The 21,446-nt window shown below is 44.9% G+C and overlaps 1 protein-coding gene across 7 annotated transcripts in view; it reads right to left on the bottom strand.

Annotated features, from left to right (window-relative positions):
* Positions 1-21,446, bottom strand: part of KMT2C (lysine methyltransferase 2C) — a 325,549-nt gene that overhangs the window by 46,114 nt on the left and 257,989 nt on the right. For all 7 annotated transcript variants that reach the window (XM_069729749.1, XM_069729752.1, XM_069729750.1 and 4 more), the window contains 2 exons: positions 19,734-19,797; positions 640-872 (listed from right to left, as the gene is read on the bottom strand). In XM_069729749.1, the coding sequence (XP_069585850.1) occupies positions 640-872; positions 19,734-19,797 (297 nt within the window). The remainder of the gene's footprint in view (positions 1-639; positions 873-19,733; positions 19,798-21,446) is intronic.

Raw genomic sequence — 21,446 nt, 5'->3', positions numbered from 1 at the left:
CATTTTGATAAAATCAGTGTTTTCTCTGCTGCTGATCTAGACGTTCTCTGAATGCTTAGCTCTGCATGACCCCACTCACACCACTGATCGGCAGCATCCTGTGAACACTGTGCAAAGGCAGAAAGTTGCCAGTGGTGGGGGTATGGTTACCCAGAGCATGAGGACTAAATGGCACTAGACAACTAGTCCTTTAGTGATAATCTCCTGATGATAAAACACTGATTTCATTAAACATGCAACAAACAGCCTGGTAAGTGATATATATTTCACTGGAATCAGGGTGCCTGCACTTACCGTACATAATGCTGCTCTCAGATTACATATTAAAAAGCGGCTGAGATCTTCTCTATATTGCTTCCTTTCCATGGAAAGATAATTAAAATTTAAAATCTTAAAAATGTATGTGTTAATTTAAACCATTAGCCTAGTATTAGTCTTTGACTAACAGATGCTAAAAAATAAATAAAAATTAAACAAAAGATTGCAAACAGGGTTTCATGTAAGATGTGTTGTTGCCTGATAATTAATATCATCCTATAAGTACCAATGAAATCATTTGGAGGATGCCGGGCAATGCAGCTACACAAGGCGGCCGATGCACCTTTCCAGTACTCTACGGCTTCAGGAGGTGTCATATACCTGCTCCAGCTGTTTTTGCACCATGCTTTGCTGCTCTGTGACATGTTTCAGCTGTTCAGCGTCCTCCTCAGGGAATTCTCGCCCCGCCTTCTTGGCTGTCCGCTGCTTGGCTGACAACGCTTTCTTAGATTTTCTGTGAGCGCCAATTTGTTCCTCCAAGAATTTTTGCTGGATTTGAAGGAGTTGCTGAGTCTCTTGAAGCCATTCCTCATATTGTTTTTTCTGAGAGTCATCTAAAGTAAAAAGGAACAAAAAAAAATGTCAACTCTGTATTAGACGAGACAGAGTTCCAAAAAATGTGGCATTGGTTCTCTAGGCAACTGAATAACTGAACGGCTCTACTTCCGTGCATGAGCGCTGAGGCTGAGGGGCTGAGACACAGACTTCAGTGACACTGATGCTGTTTACATACAATCAGTGCTTTATTAGCAGATTAACACTAAAGGTACCTTCACACATAACGAAATCGTGAACGATATCATTGCAACGTCATGCTTTTTGTGACGTAGCAACGATCCCGCTAACAATCTCGTTGTGTGTGACAGCAACCAACGATCAAGCACCTGCTGGGAGATCGTTGGTTGCTGTCACACACAACGAGATTGTTAGCGGGATCGTTGCTACGTCACAAAAAGCGTGACGTTGCAACGATATCGTTCACGATCTCGTTATGTGTGAAGGTACCTTTAGTGTTAATCTGCTAATAAAGCACTGATTAGCGATGACAGCGGGTGATCAGCGACCAAAAAAAGGTCCTGATCATTCCCAGCAACCAACGATCAGGCACCTGCTGGGAGATCGTTGGTTGCTGGGAATGATCAGGACCTTTTTTTGGTCGCTGATCACCCGCTGTCATCTCTGGTTCGGCATGTGTGACGCCGATCCAGCGATGTGTTCACTTGTAACCAGGGTAAAAGTAAAAAAAACAAAAAAACACTACATACTCACATTCCGATGTCTGTCACGTCCCCCGCCGTCAGCTTCCCTGCACGGACTCTCAGCGTCGGCCGTAAAGCAGACGTCACCGCTGTGCTCTGCTTTACGGCCCGCACTGACACAGTCAGTGCGGGAAGCTGAAGGCGGGGGACGTGACAGACATCGGAATGTGAGTATGTACTGTTTATTTTTTTTAACTTTTACAATGGTAACCAGGGTAAATATCAGGTTACTAAGCGCGGCCCTGCACTTAGTAACCCGATGTTTACCCTGGTTACCCGGGGACTTCGGCATCGTTGAAGACAGTTTCAAAGATGCCGAAGTCGTTCCCCTGATCGTTGGTCGCTGGAGAGAGCTGTGTGTGTGACAGCTCACCAACGACCACACAACGACATCCCAACGATCACTGCCAGGTCGTATCGCTGGTCGTGATCGTTGGTAAATCGTTTAGTGTAACGGTACCTTAAGACTACATCTCCAATCCCACCCCCAGCACCCACTAGCAATTTAAAGTCAGCATACAATGTACACAGAAAGCTGTGGTGCGGGCAGGGGCAGCTTTCTGAGCTCTGCTACATCTAAAAACTCTTGATTGCTGCATAACTGCTGCCTCAGTAAACTAAGTGATACATTGCTGGAATCAGGGTCTCTTCCTACATTATGGTGTTTTCAGATGCAGTAGCAAAACCTGGTGACTGGTTCCCCTAACCCCTGGGCCATTTGTGTTTTTGTTTTTTGCTTCCCTTCTTCTCAGAGCCATAACTTTTTTATTTTTTTGGTCAAAATGGCCATGTGAGGGCTTGTTTTTGCGGGACACGTTGTACTTTTGAAAGACACCATTGGTTTTAACATAACGTATACTGGAAAAGGGGAAAAAAGTGCAATTCCACAGTTTTATTTTTACCATGTTCACTAAATGCTAAAACTGACCTACCATTATCTCCAGGTCATTACGAAACACCAAACACGTCTAGGTTATTAACCCCTTAAGCCCCGAGGGTGGTTTGCACGTTAATGACCGGGCCAATTTTTACAATTCTGACCACTGTCCCTTTATGAGGTTATAACTCTGGAACGCTTCAACGGATCTTGGCGATTCTGACATTGTTTTCTCGTGACATATTGTACTTCATTTTAGTAGTAACATTTATTCGATATAACTTGCGTTTATTTGTGAAAAAAACGGAAATTTGGCGAAAATTTAGAAAGTTTCGCAATTTTCCAACTTTAAATTTTTATGCCCTTAAATCACAGAGATATCTCACGCAAAATACTTAATAAGTAACATTTCCCACATGTCTACTTTACATCAGCACAATTTTGGAACCAAAATTTTTTTTTGTTAGGGAGTTATAAGGGTTAAAAGTTGACCAGCAATTTCTCATTTTTACAACACCATTTTTTTTTAGGGACCACATCTCATTTGATGTCATTTTGAGGGGTCTATATGATAGAAAATACCCAAGTGTGAGACCATTCTAAAAACTGCACCCCTCAAGGTGCTCAAAACCACATTCAAGAAGTTTATTAACCCTTCAGGGGTTTCACAGGAATTTTTGGAATGTTTAAATAAGAATGAATATTTAACTTTTTTTCACACAAAATTTATTTCAGCTCCAATTTGTTTTATTTTACCAAGGGTAACAGGATAAAATGGATGCCAAACATTGTTGTACAATCTGTACTGAGTACGCTGATAGCCCATATGTGGGGGTAAACCACTGTTTGGGCGCATGGCAGAGCTCGGAAGGGAAGGAGCGCCATTTGACTTTTAAATGCAAAATTGACAGGAATTGAGATGGGACGCCATGTTGCGTTTGGAGAGCCACTGATGTGCCTAAACATTGAAACCCCCCACAAGTGACACCATTTTGGAAAGTAGACACCCTAAGGAACTTATCTAGATGTGTGGTGACCACTTTGACCCACCAATTGCTTCACAGAAGTTTATAATGCAGAGCCGTAAAAATAAAAAATCATATTTTTTCACAAAAATGATCTTTTCGCCCCCAATTTTTTATTTTCCCAAGGGTAAGAGAAGAAATTAGACCACAAAAGTTGTTGTGCAATTTGTCCTGAGTGCGACGATACCCCATATGTGGGGGTAAACCACTTTTTGGGTGCATAGCAGAGCTCGGAAGGGAAGGAGCGCCATTTGACTTTTCAATGCAAAATTGACTGGAATTAAGTTAGGACGCCATGTTGGTTTGGAGAGCCCCTGATGTGCCTAAACATTAAAACCCCCCACAAGTGACACCATTTTGGAAACTAGACCCCATAAGGAACTTATCTAGATGTGTTTTGAGAGCTTTGAACCCCCAAATGTTTCACTACAGTTTATAACGCAGAGCCGTTAAAATAATTTTTTTTTTTTTTTCGCAAAAATTATTTTTTAGCCCCCAGTTTTGTATTTTCACAAGGGTAACATAATAAATTGGACCCCAAAAGTTGTTGTCCAATTTGTCCTGAGTACGCTGATACCCCATATGTGGGGGGGAACCACTGTTTGGGCGCATGGCAGAGCTCGGAAGGGAAGGAGCGCCATTTGGAATGCAGACTTAGATGGATTGGTCTGCAGGAGTCACGTTGCATTTGCAGAGCCCCTGATGTACCCAAACAGTACAAACCCCCCACAAGTGACCCCATATTAGAAACTAGACCTCCCAAGGAACTTATCTAGATGTGTTGTGAGAACTTTGAACCCCTAAGTGTTTCACTACAGTTTATAACGCAGAGCCGTGAAAATAAAAATTCTTTTTTTTTTTCACAAAAATGATTTTTTAGCCCCCAGCTTTGTATTTTTACAAGGGTAACAGAATAAATTGGACCCCAAAAGTTGTTGTTCAATTTGTCTTGAGTACGCTGATACCCCGTATGTGGGGGGGAACCACTGTTTGGGCGCATGGCAGAGCTCGGAAGGGAAGGAGCGCCATTTGGAATGCAGACTTAGATGGATTGGTCTGCAGGCGTCACGTTGCATTTGCAGAGCCCCTGATGTACCCAAACAGTAGAAACCACCCACAAGTGACCCCATATTGAAACTAGACCTCCCATGGAACTTATCTAGATGTGTTGTGAAAACTTTGAACCCCCAAGTGTTTCACTACAGTTTACAACGCAGAGCCGTGAAAATAAAAAATCCTTTTTTTTCCCACAAAAATGATTTTTAGCCCCCCAAATTTTTATTTTCCCAAGGATAACAAGAGAACTTGGACCCAAAAAGTTGTTGTCCAATTTGTCTCGAGTACGATGATACCCCATATGTTGGGGTAAACCCCTGTTTGGGCGCACGGGAGAGCTCGGAAGTGAAGGAGCACTGTTTTACTTTTTCAATGCAGAATTGGCTGGAATTGAGATCGGACGCCATGTCGCGTTTGGAGAGCCCCTGATGTGTCTAAACAGTGGAAACCCCCAATTATAACTGAAACCCTAATCCAAACGCACCCCTAACCCTAATCCCAACTGTAACCCTAACCACACACCTAACCCTGACACACCCCTAATTCTAATCCCAACCCTAATCCCAACCGTAAATGTAATACAAACCCTAACCCTAACCCTAGCCCTAACCCTAGCCCTAACCCTAACCCTAATGGGAAAATGGAAATAAATACATTTTTTTTAATTTTATTATTTTTCCCTAAGGCTAGGTTCACATTGCATTAGGGAAATCCGTTTAGCACTAGCGGATTGCGCTAACGCAATGTCTTTTTAGGTGTCGTGTTTAGTGGTCGCGTTAACGTCCCCGCTCTGGAAGATCGGGGATCGGACCTCGGGCGCGCCGCGGACGCTGCAAGCAGCGTCTGAGGCGCGCCACAAAAGAACGGCACCTTGCTAGCGCGAGCCGAAAATGGCACGCTCTAGCGATGCGCTACACCCGAAAATCACATTGCTGTCAATGGTTGTGCTAACGGACCCGTTGCACGGCGTTAATTGTGACATTTTCGCCGTGCAACGCTGTCCGTTAGCGTTAACCCATTAACGCAATGTGAACCTAGCCTAACTAAGGGGGTGATGAAGGGGGGTTTGATTTACTTTTATAGCGAGTTTTTTATATCGGATTTTTATGATTGGCAGCCGTCACACACTAAAAGACGCTTTTTATAGCAAAAAAGTTTTTGTGTCTCCACATTTTAAGACCTATAATTTTTCCATATTTTGGTCCACAGAGTCATGTGAGGTCTTGTTTTTTGCGGGACGAGTTGACGTTTTTATCGGTTACATTTTCGGACATGTGACATTTTTTTATCGCTTTTTATTCCGATTTTTTGTGAGGCAGAATGACCAAAAACCAGCTATTCATGAATTTCTTTTGGGGGAGGCGTTTATACCGTTCCGCGTTTGGTAAAATTGATGAAGCAGTTTTATTCTTCGGGTCAGTACGATTACAGCGATACCTCATTTATATCATTTTTTTTATGTTTTGGCGCTTTTATACGATAAAAGCTATTTTATAGAAAAAATAATTATTTTGGCATCGCTTTATTCTCAGGACTATAACTTTTTTATTTTTTTGGTTATGATGCTATATGGCGGCTCGTTTTTTGCGGGACAAGATGACGTTTTCAGAGGTACCATGGTTATTTATATCCGTCTTTTTGATCGCGTGTTATTCCACTTTTTGTTCAGCGTTATGATAATAAAGCGTTGTTTTTTGGCTCGTTTTTTTTTTTTTTTTCTTACGGTGTTCACTGAAGGGGTTAACTAGTGGGCCAGTTTTATAGGTCGGGTCGTTACGGACGCGGCGATACTAAATATGTGTACTTTTATTGTTTTTTTTGTTTTTTTTTTATGTAAAGAAATGTATTTATGGGAATAATATTTTTTTTTTTCTGCTTTATTTAGGAATTTTTTTTTTTTTTTTTTTACAAGTGTGGAAATTTTTTTTTTTACTTTTTCACTTTGTCCCAGGGGGGGACATCACAGATCACCGATCTGACAGTGTGCACAGCACTCTGTTAGATCGGTGATCTGACATACAGCCGGGCAGGATTAGAGCTGCAGCTGCAGCCTGATCCTGACCCGGAAGTGCTCCCTGCAGGACCCGGATGCAGCCCGGCGGCCATTTTGGATCCGGGGACTGCAGGGAGAAGACGCTCGGTACACGGTGAGCACATCACCGTGTACCGATCGTCTCAGGGAAGCCCGCAGGGAGCCCTCTCCCTGCGCGATGCTTCCCTGCACCGCCGGCACACCGCGATCATCTTTGATCGCGGTGTGCCGGGGGTTAATGTGCCGGGAGCGGTCCGTGACCGCTCCTGGCACATAGTGCCGGATGTCAGCTGCGATAGGCAGCTGACACCCGGCCGCGATCGGCCGCGCTCCCCCCGTGAGCGCGGCCGATCGCATATGACGTACTATCCCGTCCATGGGAATTAAGTCCCAGGTCACCTGGACGGGATAGTACGTCATATGGGATTAAGGGGTTAATACTTAAGTGGTGAAATTTTTTTTACCAAAACCCTTGTTAAAAAAAAAAATGTGCGATTTTCCAATACCCATAGTATCTCCAGTTTTCATGATGTCAAGTCAGGTGAGGGCTTATTTTTTGTGTGCCGAGCTGACGTTTTTAATGATACCATTTTGGTGCAAATACGATCTTTTGAACACCCGTTATTGCCTTTTAATGCAATGTTGCGGCGACCAAAAAAAAAAAAAAAAAAGTAATTCAGGCGTTTGAACTTTTTCGTTAAGCAGTTTAATGATCGGGTTTATTTTTTTTATATTGATAAAATTGATTCTTGGTGATTCTGAAGTGGCGATACAAAATGTGTATGTTTGATTTTTTTATGGTTTTATTTTGAATAGGGTGATTTGAACTTTTATTTTTGTTAATATTTTTAAAAACTTTTTTTTTTTTTTTTTTTAACTTTTGGCATGCTTCAATAGTCTCTATGGGAGACGAAGCTGCCATAATGCGATCGGCTCTGCTACATACAGGCGATGATCAGATTGCCTGTTTATAGCAAGAATGTTCACTTGCTATGAGTGCTGACCACCGGGCAGCGCTCATAGCAATCCGGCAGGGATAACCAGAGGTCTGTTGGAGACCTCTGGTTGTCATGCCAACCCATCAGTGACCTGCGATCATGTGACGGGGTCACTGAAGGGAGAAATTTCCAGCGCGCTTGCCAGAAGCACAAGTTACAGAAATTGACAGCGGCATTTAACTAGTCAACAGTAAGGGTATGTGCACACGTTAGGATTTCTTGCAGAAATTTTCCTGACAAAAACCGGACATTTCTGCCAGAAATCCGCATGCGTTTTTACCGCGATTTTGACGCATTTTTGATGCGTTTTTGACGTGTTTTTTGTGCGTTTTTTCCCAAATGCATAGAATTGCGGGAAAAACGCAGAAAATCCGCAAAAATAATGAACATGCTCATTTTTTACCGCGATGCGTTTTTTTCGCGGAAAAAAACGCATCCATGTGCACAAAACATGCAGAATGCATTCTAAATAATAGAATGCATAATGTATGCGTTTTTAATGAGTTTTTATAGCGTTTTTAGCGCGAAAAAACCTGAACGTGTGCACATGGCCTAATAGTACGCCAATGTCGGACTCCCCGTTTGGTGTAGGCTCCGGCATGGAGCCTGCACCTTTCCGGGCACATGCCAGCTGACATGTGCCCGCAACAGCCACGGGTGAAATCATGATCAGGGGGAGTCCAACATTGGAATACTATTACACCCGATTTCGGAAAGGGGTTAAAACAGTTTACCTGGTAAAAAATAAATAATCTCAGCATGCACTACTCTGTTTTATGGACCTCGTATCACCAGCAGTGCTCCCGTCCGCTATCTATACGAGCGCATGGAGCCAGTTACATCAGCAATTTGCACATGTGAGTGGCCTGACTTAATAGCACCGAGAGCAAAAGGCCAAAGTCCTCTTACTAGCAGCAACACATTCACAGATGTCTGCAGTTAAGAAGACAAGATGGCTCTGGAAATTTATCCGAAGAGTCCCTTTAATGAATGCTTCCTAGAATGTTATCCTGATAATAAAATTAGTGTTATAAAATAATTAAAGGTGGAAATACATGGAACCAATCTCAATCCCTGCATGACATGGCCAATCTCCATTTTTGCCTCCTTCTTCCCAGAGCCATAACACTTATTTTTCTGTCTACATACACATATGAGAGCTTGTTTTTGTGGGTCGATTTACACTTTTGAATGACACCATTGATTTGGCCACATAGTGTACTGGAAAATGGGAAATTGTGAAAAAAGAAAAAAAAAGAAAAAAGCAATTCGGACATTGTTTTATGGGAACTGTTTTTACAGTGTATATATGCTGTGGTAAAAATCACCTGGCAATAGGACTCGGCTCATCAGTACAATTATGGCACTACCAAACATGTCCAGTCATTTTTTTTGTGGTGAAAAAATAAAATCAATAGAAGAAAAAAAAAAATGATATATACAGTACAGACCAAAAGTTTGGACACACCTTCTCATTAAAAGATTTTTCTGTATTTTCATGACTATGAAAATTGTACATTCACACTGAAGGCATCAAAACTATGAAGTAACACATGTGGAATTATATACTTAGCAAAAAAAGTTGGAAACAACTGAAATTATGTCTTATATTCTAGGTTCTTCAAAGTAGCCACCTTTTGCTTTGATGACTGCTTTGCATTGGCATTCTCTTGATGAGCTTCAAGAGGTAGTCACCGGGAATGGTTTTCACTTCACAGGTGTGCCCTGTCAGGTTTAATAAGTGGGATTTCTTGCCTTATAAATGGGGTTGAGACCATCAGTTGTGTTGTGCAGAAGTCTGGTGGATACACAGCTGATCGTCCTACTGAATAGACTGTTAGAATTTGTATTATGGCAAGAAAAAAGCAGCTAAGTAAAGAAAAACAAGTGGCCATCATTATTTTAAGAAATGAAGGTCAGTCAGTCTGAAAAATTGGTAAAACTTTGAAAGTGTCCCCAAGTGCAGTTGCAAAAACCATCAAGCGCTACAAAGAAACTGGCTCACATGAGGACCGCCCCTGGAAAGGAAGACCAAGAGTCACCTCTGCTTCTGAGTATAAGTTTATCCGAGTCACCAGCCTCAGAAATCGCAGGTTAACAGCAGCTCAGATTAGAGACCAGGTCAATGCCACACAGAGTTCTAGCAGCAGACACATCTCTACAACAACTGTTAAGACGAGAATTTGTGCAGCAGGCCTTCATTATCATTATGCCTCCATGGTAAAATAGCTGCTAGGAAACCCCTGCTAAGGATAGGCAACAAGCAGAAGAGACTTGTTTGGGATAAAGAACACAAGGAATGGACATTAGACCAGTGGAAATCTGTGGTTTGGTCTCATGAGTCCAAATTTGAGATCTTTGGTTCCAACCACCGTGTCTTTGTGTGACAAAGAAAAGGATGGACTCTACATGCCTGGTTCCCACCGTGAAGCATGGAGGAGGAAGTGTGATGGTGTGGGGGTGCTTTGCTGGTGACAATGTTGGGGATTTATTCAAAATTGAAGGCATACTGAACCAGCATGGCTACCACAGCATCATGCAGCGGGCATGCTATTCCATCCGGTTTGCGTTTAGTTAGACCATCATTTATTTTTCTACAGGACATTGACCCCAAACACCTCCAGGCTGTGTAATGGCTATTTGACCAAGGAAGAGAGTAATGGGGTGCTACGCCAGATGACCTGGCCTCCAGTCACCAGATCTGAACCCAATCGAGATGGTTTAGGGTGAGCTGGACCGCAGAGTGAAGGCAAAAGGGCCAACAAGTGCTAAGCATCTCTGGGAACTCCTTCAAGATTGTGAGAAGACCATTCCCGGTGACTACCTCTTGAAGCTCATCAAGAGAATGCCAAGAGTGTGAAAAGTAGTCATCAAAGCAAAAGGTGGCTACTTTGAAGAACCTAGAATATAAGACATTTTCAGTTGTTTCACACTTTTTTGTTAAGTATATAACTCCACATGTGTAATTCATAGTTTTGATGCCTTCAGTGTGAATTTACAATTTTTAGTCATGGAAATCCAGAAAAATCTGTAAATGAGAAGGTGTGTCCAAACTTTTGGTCTGTACTGATTATATATACATTACATTTTTTTTCATGAGATGTTTTTATTGATGATAGTTTGGGACAGATGTAATGCTTTGATCGCTTGTTACAGCATTTTTTGTGGAATTGCAACAACCAAAAAAAAAAGTAACTTTTGGCGTTCATTTTTTTCTCATTTACGGTGTTTACCAACTGAATTATTTTGATAGATTGGACTTTTCTGAATGCGGTGATGCATGTGTGCTTTATTTTTAAAATATCTGAGACAAAAGGCGGCCGATTTTAACTTTTCTGTGTTTTTTTTTCTTCATATTTTTAAAACATTTTTGTTTTACCTTTCACTGTTTGGTCAGTCCCCTTAGGGGGATTGAAGCTGTGACCATCTATCTGATCACTTGTGCTATATACAGCGATACCACAACATTGCTGAATATAGTAAAAATCACTGTCTTCTTTGAAGCCCAGTCACAGACTGGATTTTAACCCCTTCCCGACATGTGATGCCACATAGGCGTCACGAAAGTCGGTGCCAATCTGACCTGTGACGCCTATGTGGCGTCATGGAGGGATCATGTCCCTGCAGATCGGGTGAAAGGGATAACTCCAATTTCACCCGACCTGCAGGGACTGGGGGAGTGGTACTTCAGTCCAGGGAAAGGGGGGGGGGGGTTTGCCCCCACGTGGCTGCGATCGCTCTTATTGGCTGCTGAAAGTGAAACAGCCAATCAGAGCAATTTGTAATATTTCACCTATGAAAAGTGGTGAAAAAAATTACAATCCAGCCATGGCTGATGCTGCAATACCATCGGCCATGGCTGGAGACCGCGATCTGCCCCCTCCACCAACCGACAGCGGCGATCTGCCGCCGCTGTCAGTCTTTCCTCCCCTCCGTTCTGTGCTCCGCTGAACCTCCTCTCCCCTCCGTAATTAGGTTAGGGTTGCAATTAGGGTTATAATTAGGCTATGTGCACACGCTGCAGACTTGGCTGCGGAACCGCAGCGGATTGGCCGCTGCAGATTCGTGGCAGCTTTCCATCCGCTGTGCCCATGGTGCGGAAAATACCGTGCGGAAACTCTGCTTTGTATTTTCCACAGCATGTCAATTCTTTGTGTGGAATCCGCAGCGTTTTACACCTGTTCCTCAATAGGAATCAGCAGGTGAAATCCGCACAAAAAACACTGGAAATCCGCGGTAAATACGCAAGTTTTTCAAGTCCGGTAAGTCCACGGATTTTTCAAAAATGGTGCGGAAAAGTCCGCACACGAATCCGCAACGTGGGCACATAGCCTTAGGGTTAGGGCTGGAACTAGAGTTAGGGTTGGAATTAGGGTTAAGATTAGGGTTAGGGGTGTGTTGGGGTTAGGGTTGTGATTACGGTTAAGGTTAGAGTTGGGATTAGGGTTAGGGGTGTGTTGGGGTTAGTGTTGGAGTTAGAATTGAGTGGTTTCCACGGTTTAGGAACATCAGGGGATCTCCAATCACGACATGGCGCCACCATTGATTGCAGCCAATCTTGCATTCAAAAAGTCAAATGGTGCTCCCTCCCTTCCGAGCCCCGACGTGCACCCAAACAGCGGTTTAACCAAACATATGGGGCATAAGCGTACTCAGGAAAAATTGAACAACAATTTTGGGCGTCTAATTTCTAGTGTTACCCTTGGAAAAATAAAAAAATGGGGGATACAAAATTATTTTTGTGGGGAAAAACACGTACTTTTTATTTTCACGGCTCTGCTTTATAAACTTCTGTGAAGCACTTGGGGGTTCAAAGTGCTCAACACACATCTAGATAAGTTCCTTGGGGTGGTCTCCAAAGTTTCCAAAATGGGGTCACTTTTGGGGGGTTTCTACTGTTTAGGTACATCAGGGGCTCTGCAAATGCAACGTGATGCCCGCAGACCATTCCATCAAAATCTGCATTTCAAAACGTCACTACTTCCTTTCTAAGCCTCGACGTGTGCCCAAACAGTGGTTTACCCCCCCACATATGGGGTATCAGCGTACTCAGGACAAACTGGACAACAACTTTTGGGGTCCAATTTCTCCTGTTACCCTTGTGAAAATAAAAAATTGAGGGCTAAAAAATAATTTTTGAGGAAAGAAATAGGGATTTTTGTGTACTCACCGTAAAATCCTTTTCTCCGAGCCATTCATTGGGGGACACAGACCGTGGGGTGTATGCTGCTGCCACTAGGAGGCTGACACTAAGTGATACAAAGAAAGTTAGCTCCTCCCCTGCAGTATACACCCTCCTGACGGCTCTCAGCTAACCAGTTTGGTGCAAAAGCAGTAGGAGATCAATAACAATATATGAGCGTATAGCATGTCATATTATATATGAAAGTATAGCATGTCAGATTATAAAAAACAATCAAAAGCTAATAACAGGGTGGGAGCTGTGTCCCCCAATGAATGGCTCAGAGAAAAGGATTTTACGGTGAGTACACAAAAATCCCCATTTCTCCTTCGCCTCATTGGGGGACACAGACCGTGGGACGTCCCAAAGCAGTCCCTGGGTGGGGACAACAATAGATCATGCCCTGTGTAACCGCTACTTACAAGTGCGCCACCGCGGCCTGCAGAGTCCGCCTGCCCAGACTCACATCTGTGGAAGTGTTGGAATTATAGTGCTTCAAGAATGCATGCGGACTGGACGAATCCGCAAGCTTGCAGGCGTGCCTTGCCGACGCCTGGTGCCTAGAACCCTTGATAGACAGGGAGATAGGCTGACATCTAGCACGGAAGGACTCCTGGATGGTGGAACGAATTCACCATGTTCTCATGGTCGATGAAACGGCTAAACCCTTCATGAAAATGTCAGGAAGCCTTCCTCTACCGTCAGGAAGCCCAAATAAAGCATCCAACCTTCGGAAGGATGCCGTCCTCAAGACGTACCTACTCAGAGCACTCACTTCGTCCAGAATATGGGGGAACTCATTCCATTTTGTGGACTGGTGCCAAAAGAGATGAGGGAAGAACTAAGCCCTCATAACAGTGGTAATACAGTACCACCTTGGTAACAAGGGATGGGGATGGCCTGAGGACAACCTTGCCTCGAAGGTAATAAGGGAAAAAAGTCTGAAAGAGCAGAGCAGCTAGCTCCGAAGACTCGTCAGAGTGAGAATATTGCCGAGGAAAAAGGGGCGACTTTCCCTGATAGTAAAGTCTGCCCGGATGAAAAGGAGCCTACTGTAACGCTCCTAGGAATAATAAGGTCCCAATGAGCTAACGGTATGCGATAGAGAAGGACTACGTGTGAAAACTCTCTGTGAGAAAGTCCCTACTTGCAGTTTTGCTGCGATAAGGCGAGAATATACTAGCTCCGCAAACAAAAAATGGACGTGGTCAGTGCGGATCTCTGGGGCCCCTTTCTGCTTCCGAAAGGCTTTCGGAAGTAGTGGAAGGGGAGTTATGGAAACTGGTACCACGGCAGAACCAGAGCATGGAGTGCGATGGCTCTTGGATCTCGAGGCCGAACCACGAACTCGAGTACATTGGCCTTCAGTCTGGATGTCATCCCACCTACAACTGTAGAGCTCCAGTAAGGGCAGATCTGATGGAAGACTTCGGGGTGAAGTTCCCACTGACTTGAGGCGGAACCCTGACGGCTGAATTTGTTTGCCGTTCAGAGTTCTACTCCTGGGATATATACTACCGAGATCACCGAATAATAGACTTTGGCCCATCAGAGAAAGTGAGGTACCTCGGTCATGGCGCCTGACCATGGGTACCTGCTAGATGACTGACGTATGGCACCGCCGTGGCATTATCCAATTGAATTCGGATAGGGTGACCCGCCAGAAGGCAGTGGACCTGCTGTAGGACTACCGTTCGGATCTCCAGAACAATGATAGGGAGAAAAAGACTGGCATTGGTAGTTACTAATAACCATTGAACTGGGAGAAAGGCCCTGGATGAAGAAGGAGCTCAGAGACTATTGTCTGAAAGTCTGTTTGACTTGCTGAAAACGAGCGGAGCGGAGGAAACCGCTTCCATTGTCGTCACCATTTTTCCTCAGAACTCTCTTAGCAAATCGAATGAAATGAGGGGGTGAGTAATCAAGTCCTCAGAACTCTCCTTGCGCGAGCTCCCTGTTGAAGGGCCATGACCTTGTCTCGAGGAAGAATTACCATCCTTCTAGAAGTGTGCAGGATCATCCTCAAAAAGGATATCTGCTGGGCTGGAAATGAGGAGAACTTGTCTAAGTGTAGCTGCCAGCCCAGGTGAGAAGGTATCGCAAGTGATAGACGACTTAGCGTAGTCCTGGAAGGGCAACTAGACAGTCAACCACACAGGGCAGGACGAGCACGCCTCTAGAGTGCAAGAGAAACATGACATCTGCCATGACCCGTGCGAACACTCTGGGTGCGGAAGCAAGGCCGAAGGACAGGGTTGTGACTTGAAAATGCTGTTGACGAATGGAAAGGCGAAGGAATTTTTGCAGAGGGTAAGCACCCCGAATATCGATGGATGCCGGAAACTGCACCTTTTTCTGTTGAAGTAATGGCTGAGCGGAGGGACTCCATCCAAAGAAGGAGGACCATGTCAAAGGTTGTTAGAAGTTTGAGGTCCAGGGTCGATCTTACTTTTCGTTCCCCTGTTTGGAACCAAGATCCCTTAGATCTAGACTGTGCTGGACAATCCTTTTACAATCCTTTGTCAGTCTCCCGCTCAAAGGATTTGATTGGCCAGTTGTTACTGGTGTGAATCAAGGTAGTTAAGGTCTCCAGCCAGGAGACCATTGCTCTAGCAATCCATGCGGCCGCTAGGGAGGATAGAGCGCCGAATCCGAAGACGGAACGAACCAGATTTGCTATCTGACAGTCCGTGGTATTTTTAATTGATGACCCATCGGGTAGGTATACCACAGGAGATTCTACCCGGTTAACCTGCCCCATGGCAGAATGTGCGGATGCATCCAGCAAGTCATAGTCTCTTGCCATCGCCGCTCTCTTTTCACGGTGCAGAGATAAAAATTAGGAACCCTCGATCCATCAACCTCTTAACAGGGAAGTGGAGAGGAATTGTCCGCCTTCTTGCTTCTTCCGCTAAATAGTGGTGATGCAGAGGGGGGTGCTCGTACGCCAAAAAGGGTGCCTCTGTATGTCCACAGAGTCCAGGTCTCCGGGTGGACAGGGCTGGTTGTCTGGCGTTAGGCCTGGATGCAGAAGAGGAAACATGGAGGCGACACTCCGTGTGCTCGTCTGTTGATGGTGTGGGGAGATCGGTGCCCTTTAAAGGACCCGTCGCCATTAAAAAAACAGGCCAGGCATGGCATCCCACGTAGAGGCTTCTGTCCAGTGAATCGCTTATCCGAATTGAATGGCAAATGCTCTCGAGGGAGTTTAGTCTCTGAAGCTTTGGCAAGTTCAGGCAATATCCAATCCATATTCAGAGCCTTGTTGTCATCAAATCATTGGTGAGGGAGCAGGAAACGAAAAACTTCCGTTTTTCTAGATGCCTGTATGTTTCTAGACGCCTGCACGTTTCTAGAATACTTGCGGCCCCTGCTAGCCGACGGCTCCCATGTAGGATAGGGACCATGTATATTGTTCCTGCGAGCACTCCAAACACAGAGGGTACACAGAGGGATTCAATCTCTAGGTCAGAGAACCATGGATTGTGGTCAGTGAAGAAGTCCACTAAGGGGAACTAGAGGATAAAGCTGGGGTCGGCGGCGGAGGGCTCCTCGGATTGATCAAGCGCCTTTAAGACCAGGGAATACTGGTCATACGCCTTTAAGACCAGGAAATACTGGTCATGCGCCTTTAAGACCAGAGAATACTGGTCATGCGCCTTTAAGACCAGGGAACACTGGTCATGCACCTTTAAGACCAGAGAATACTGGTCATGCACCTTTGAGACCAGAGAATACTGGTCATGCACCTTTAAGAACAGGGAATACTGGTCACGCGCCTTTAAGACCAGGGAATACTGGTCACGCGCCTTTAAGACCAGAGAATATTGGACATGCGCTTTTAAAGATCAAGGAATACATGTCATACACTTTTAAGACTGGAAATACTGGCCATATGCCTTTAAGACCAGGGAATACTGGTCATGTGCTTTTAAGACCAGGAAATACTGGTCATGTGCCTTTAAGACCAGGGACTACTAATGTAGAGTCGATGTGCCCCTTTAATGCAAAAAAACTGTCACCCCAGTGTGAGCTGGCCGGGTGGACCAAGATGGCCACCGGGAGTTGCAGAGTTGATAAAATCTCGCAGAGAGCGAGAAGCGCCAATTTGGGGGGCGGAGCCACAGACACGATGTTGAATAGGCCCAAGCCGGGGCCTAAATTTCTGCAGCCGGCGGACGTCACCAGTGGGTCGTTCCAGGCAAGACTTCCAGAATGCGGCCTACAAATCGGCCGAAGCCGGGGACTAAATTTTTGCAGCCATCCAGAGCGTTACCTCAGAGAGGTGGGCCACAGGGAAGTGGCTGAGGCTGCCTGTCAGCATGTGAATATCCCACTTAAGATGGATCCACTCACCATTGGTGCGCGTCCTGGCATGGAGCCGCCGCGGATGTGGGTTTCAGCGCTGTTCTGTGCAGCGTAGACGGTGCAGGGATAAACCTCAATCCATCATCCCTTTGTTAGGGAGGTGGAGAGGAACCGTCCGCCTCCTTGTACCATCCGCTTTCACAGTGGTGGGACAGTGGGGGCTGCTCGGACGCCATAGAGAGGGGCCTCTCTACATCCACGGAGTTCAGTCCCCGGGTGGACAGGGCCAGTTGTCCGGCATTAGGCCTGGCTCCAGGAGAGGATACATGGAGGCGACACTCCATGTGCTCGCCTGCTGCTGGTGTGGGGAGATCGGGACCGTGAAGGAACAGTCGCCCCTGAAGTGAGCTCAGGCATGGCTTCCCACGTCGCAGGAGAGGGTACGGGGAGGTATACTCGCCGTGCTCGCCTGTTGATGGTTCGAGGGAGATCGGAACCTTGAAAGGAACCGTCGCCCCCTTCACTCCGTTAATTAAAAAATAAAAATTTACAGAAAATTAAACAATAAAATAAAAACGTTGGGGTCTGAAACAGACCCGTGTGCCTCCTACAGACACTAAGCAAGAACTGGTTAGCTGAGAGCCAGCAGGAGGGTGTATACTGCAGGGGAGGAGCCGAGAGCCAGCAGGAGGGTGTATACTGCAGGGGAGGAGCCGAGAGCCAGCAGGAGGATGTATACTGCAGGGGAGGAGCCGAGAGCCAGCAGGAGGGTGTATACTGCAGGGGAGGAGCCGAGAGCCAGCAGGAGGGTGTATACTGCAGGGGAGGAGCCGAGAGCCAGCAGGAGGATGTATACTGCAGGGGAGGAGCCGAGAGCCGGCAGGAGGGTGTATACTGCAGGGGAGGAGAGAACTTTCTTTGTATCACTTAGTGTCAGCCTCCTAGTGGCAGCAGCATACACCACGGTCTGTGTCCCCCAATGAGGCGAAGGAGAAAAATGATTTATGATTTTCATAGCTCTGCTTTATAAACTTATGCAAAGCACTTGGGGGTTCAAAGTGCTCATCACACATCTAGATGAGTTCCTTGGGGGGGGTGTAGTTTCCAAAATGGTGTCACCTGTGGGGGGAGCTCCAATGTTTAGGCACACAGGGGCTCTGCAAACGCGACATGGTGACCGCTAACGATTGCAGCTAATTTTTCATTCAAAAAGACAAATGGCGCTCCTTCCCTTCCGTGCCTTGCCGTGTGCCCAATCAGTGGTTTACCCCCACATGTGAGGTATTGGTGTACTCAGGTGAAATTGCCCAACACTTTTTAAGATCCATTTTATCCTGTAGCCCATAAGAAAATAAAAAAAATTGAGGCTAAAAAAATTTTTGTGAAAAAAATAAAAATACTTTTTCATTTTTTACGGATCAATTTGTGAAGCACCTGGGGGTTCAAAGTGCTCACTATGCATCTAGATAAGTTCCTTGGGGGGGGGGGTCTAGTTTCCAAAATGGGGTCACTTATGGGGGAGCTCCAATCTTTTAGGCACACAGGGGCTCTCCAAACGTGACATGGTGTCCGCTAAAGATTGGAGCCAATTTTTCATTCAAAAAGTCAAATGGCGCTGCTTCCCTTCCGAGCCCTGTCGTGCGCCCTAACAGTGATCCCTTCCCCCCCCCCACAGACATATTGGGTATCGGCGTACTCAGGGCAAATTGTACAATAACTTTAGGGGTCCAGTTTTCTCCTTTTACCCTTGGGAAAATAAAAAGATTGTTGCAAAATCTTCATTTTTTCCTTCCATGTTGCTTCTGCTGCTGTGGAACACCTGAAGGGTTAATTAACTTCTTGAATGTGGTTTTGAGCACCTTGAAGAGTGCAGTTTTTAGAATGGTGTCACTTTTGGGTATTTTCAGCCTCATTGACCCCACAAACTGACTTCAAATGTGAGGTGGACGCTAAAAAAAAAATGGTTTTGTAAATTTTGTTGTAAAAATGAGAAATCGCTGGTCAAATTTTAACCCTTATAACATCCTAGCAAAAAAAAATTTTGTTTCCAAAATTATGCTGATATAAAGTAGATATGTGGGTAATGTTATTTATTAACTATTTTCACCAAATTTCAGTTTTTTCACAAATAAACGCAAAAATTATCGACCTAAATTTACCACTATCATGAAGCTCAATATGTCACGAAAAAACAGAACCACTAGGATCCGTTGAAGCATTCTTGAGTTATTACCTCATAGAGGGACACTGGTCAGAATTGCAAAAAATGGCCAGGTCATTAAGGTCAAAATAGGCTGGGTCATGAAGGGGTTAACAGAGCTCAGTCTTCAACAGACCCCTGGCTATCATAGCTGCCCATCAGCGACCTGTGATCATGTCACGGACGCGCTGATGGTCACATGGAACACCACATCCCCCATGGGCCTGTCCGAATTTAAGTTAAATGGCATTTAACAGGTTAACCATTGCGGGCAGAGCTCTGCTCCACCTGTGGATGTTAGAGGCATGTTCTGGCTGTACCACACATAGTCATCACCTGCCGAGAATCTACTTTCAGAGTCCCAATATTGTAAAGCCCAAGTAGTGGACAACCCCTTTAAGCTTAGTCCAGACTGGTGTACCATAAAAAACAAGCCCAACACACAGCCTACATAACACATTCACACAAGTATACTCACTGACAAATCCTGGACCGAAGTTTGGGGGGTTTGGTCGAATCATTTGTGGTGCTATATTTCCATCCTACAGAGACAAAAAGTTATACATAAATTTACAAACACTAGATGCTGATTTTTCAGGGCAGATATAACATACTACAATAAAGCACAGGTACATTTTGGATCTTTATGGACAAGCTATTAAAGTGATTTTATATTTCTATGTGCTACTGTTAATGTTTATTTTGATACTAGATGGTGGAACGATTCTAACGCATCGGGTATTCTAGAATATGCATGTATGTATGTATATAGCAGCTACATAGTATATAGCACAGACCACGTAGTATATAGGAGCCATGTAGTATATAGCAGACAAATACTACGTGGCCTGTGCTACATACTATGTAGCTGCTATATACATACATACATATTGTAGAATACCCGATGCGTTAATACAAGCCACGCAATATATAACAGTGGCCACGCAGTATATAACGCAGCCCAAATAGTATATAACACATCCCACGCAGTATATTGCAACCACGCAGTATATAACACAGGCCATGCAGTATATAACAGTGGCCACGTAATATATAGCATAGGCCACGCAGTACATAACACAGCCCACATAGTATCTAACACTGACCATGTAGTATATAGCAGCCACGCGGTATATAACACTGCCCACACGGTATGTAACACTGCCCAAGCGGTATATAACACTGCCCATGCGGTATATAATATCGCCCACGTAGTATATAACACTGACCATGTGGTATAACGCAGCCCACGCGGTATATAACACTGCCCAAGCGGTATGTAACACTGCCCATGCGGTATATAACACTGCCCATGCGGTATATAACACTGCCCATGCGGTATATAACACTGCCCATGCGGTATATAACACTGCCCATGCGGTATATAACACTGCTCATGCGGTATATAACACTGCCCATGCGGTATATAACACTGCCCATGCGGTATATAACACTGCCCATGCGGTATATAACACTGCCCATGCGGTATATAACACTGCCCATGCGGTATATAACACTGCCCATGCGGTATATAACACTGCCCATGCGGTATATAACACTGCCCATGCGGTATATAACACTGCCCATGCGGTATATAACACTGCCCATGCGGTATATAACACTGCCCATGCGGTATATAACACTGCCCATGCGGTATATAACACTGCCCATGCGGTATATAACACTGCCCATGCGGTATATAACACTGCCCATGCGGTATATAACACTGCCCATGCGGTATATAACACTGCCCATGCGGTATATAACACTGCCCATGCGGTATATAACACTGCCCATGCGGTATATAACACTGCCCATGCGGTATATAACACTGCCCATGCGGTATATAACACTGCCCATGCGGTATATAACACTGCCCATGCGGTATATAACACTGCCCATGCGGTATATAACAATGCCCACGCAGTATATAACACTGCCCACGTAGTATATAGCAGTGTGGGCACATATCCGTGTAAAAAAAAAAAAAAAAAGATAAATAAAACAATAAAAAAGTTATATACTCACCCCCTGGGATCTAGCGAAGCTGTCCCTATGTGCGCGGCTGCCGCCATCTTCCGTTCCCAGGATGCATTGCGAAATTACCCAGATGACTTAGCAGTCTCGCGAGACCGCTAAGTCTTCTGGGTAATTTTGCAAAGTATCTCGGGTAACGGAAGATGGTGGCAGC

This window comes from Ranitomeya imitator, chromosome 6 (genome assembly GCF_032444005.1).
Source record: "Ranitomeya imitator isolate aRanImi1 chromosome 6, aRanImi1.pri, whole genome shotgun sequence".
Classification (NCBI taxonomy): Eukaryota; Metazoa; Chordata; class Amphibia; order Anura; family Dendrobatidae; genus Ranitomeya; species Ranitomeya imitator.
Note: the sequence above shows the minus strand (reverse complement) of the source record. Positions and strands in the feature narration are given on the sequence as shown.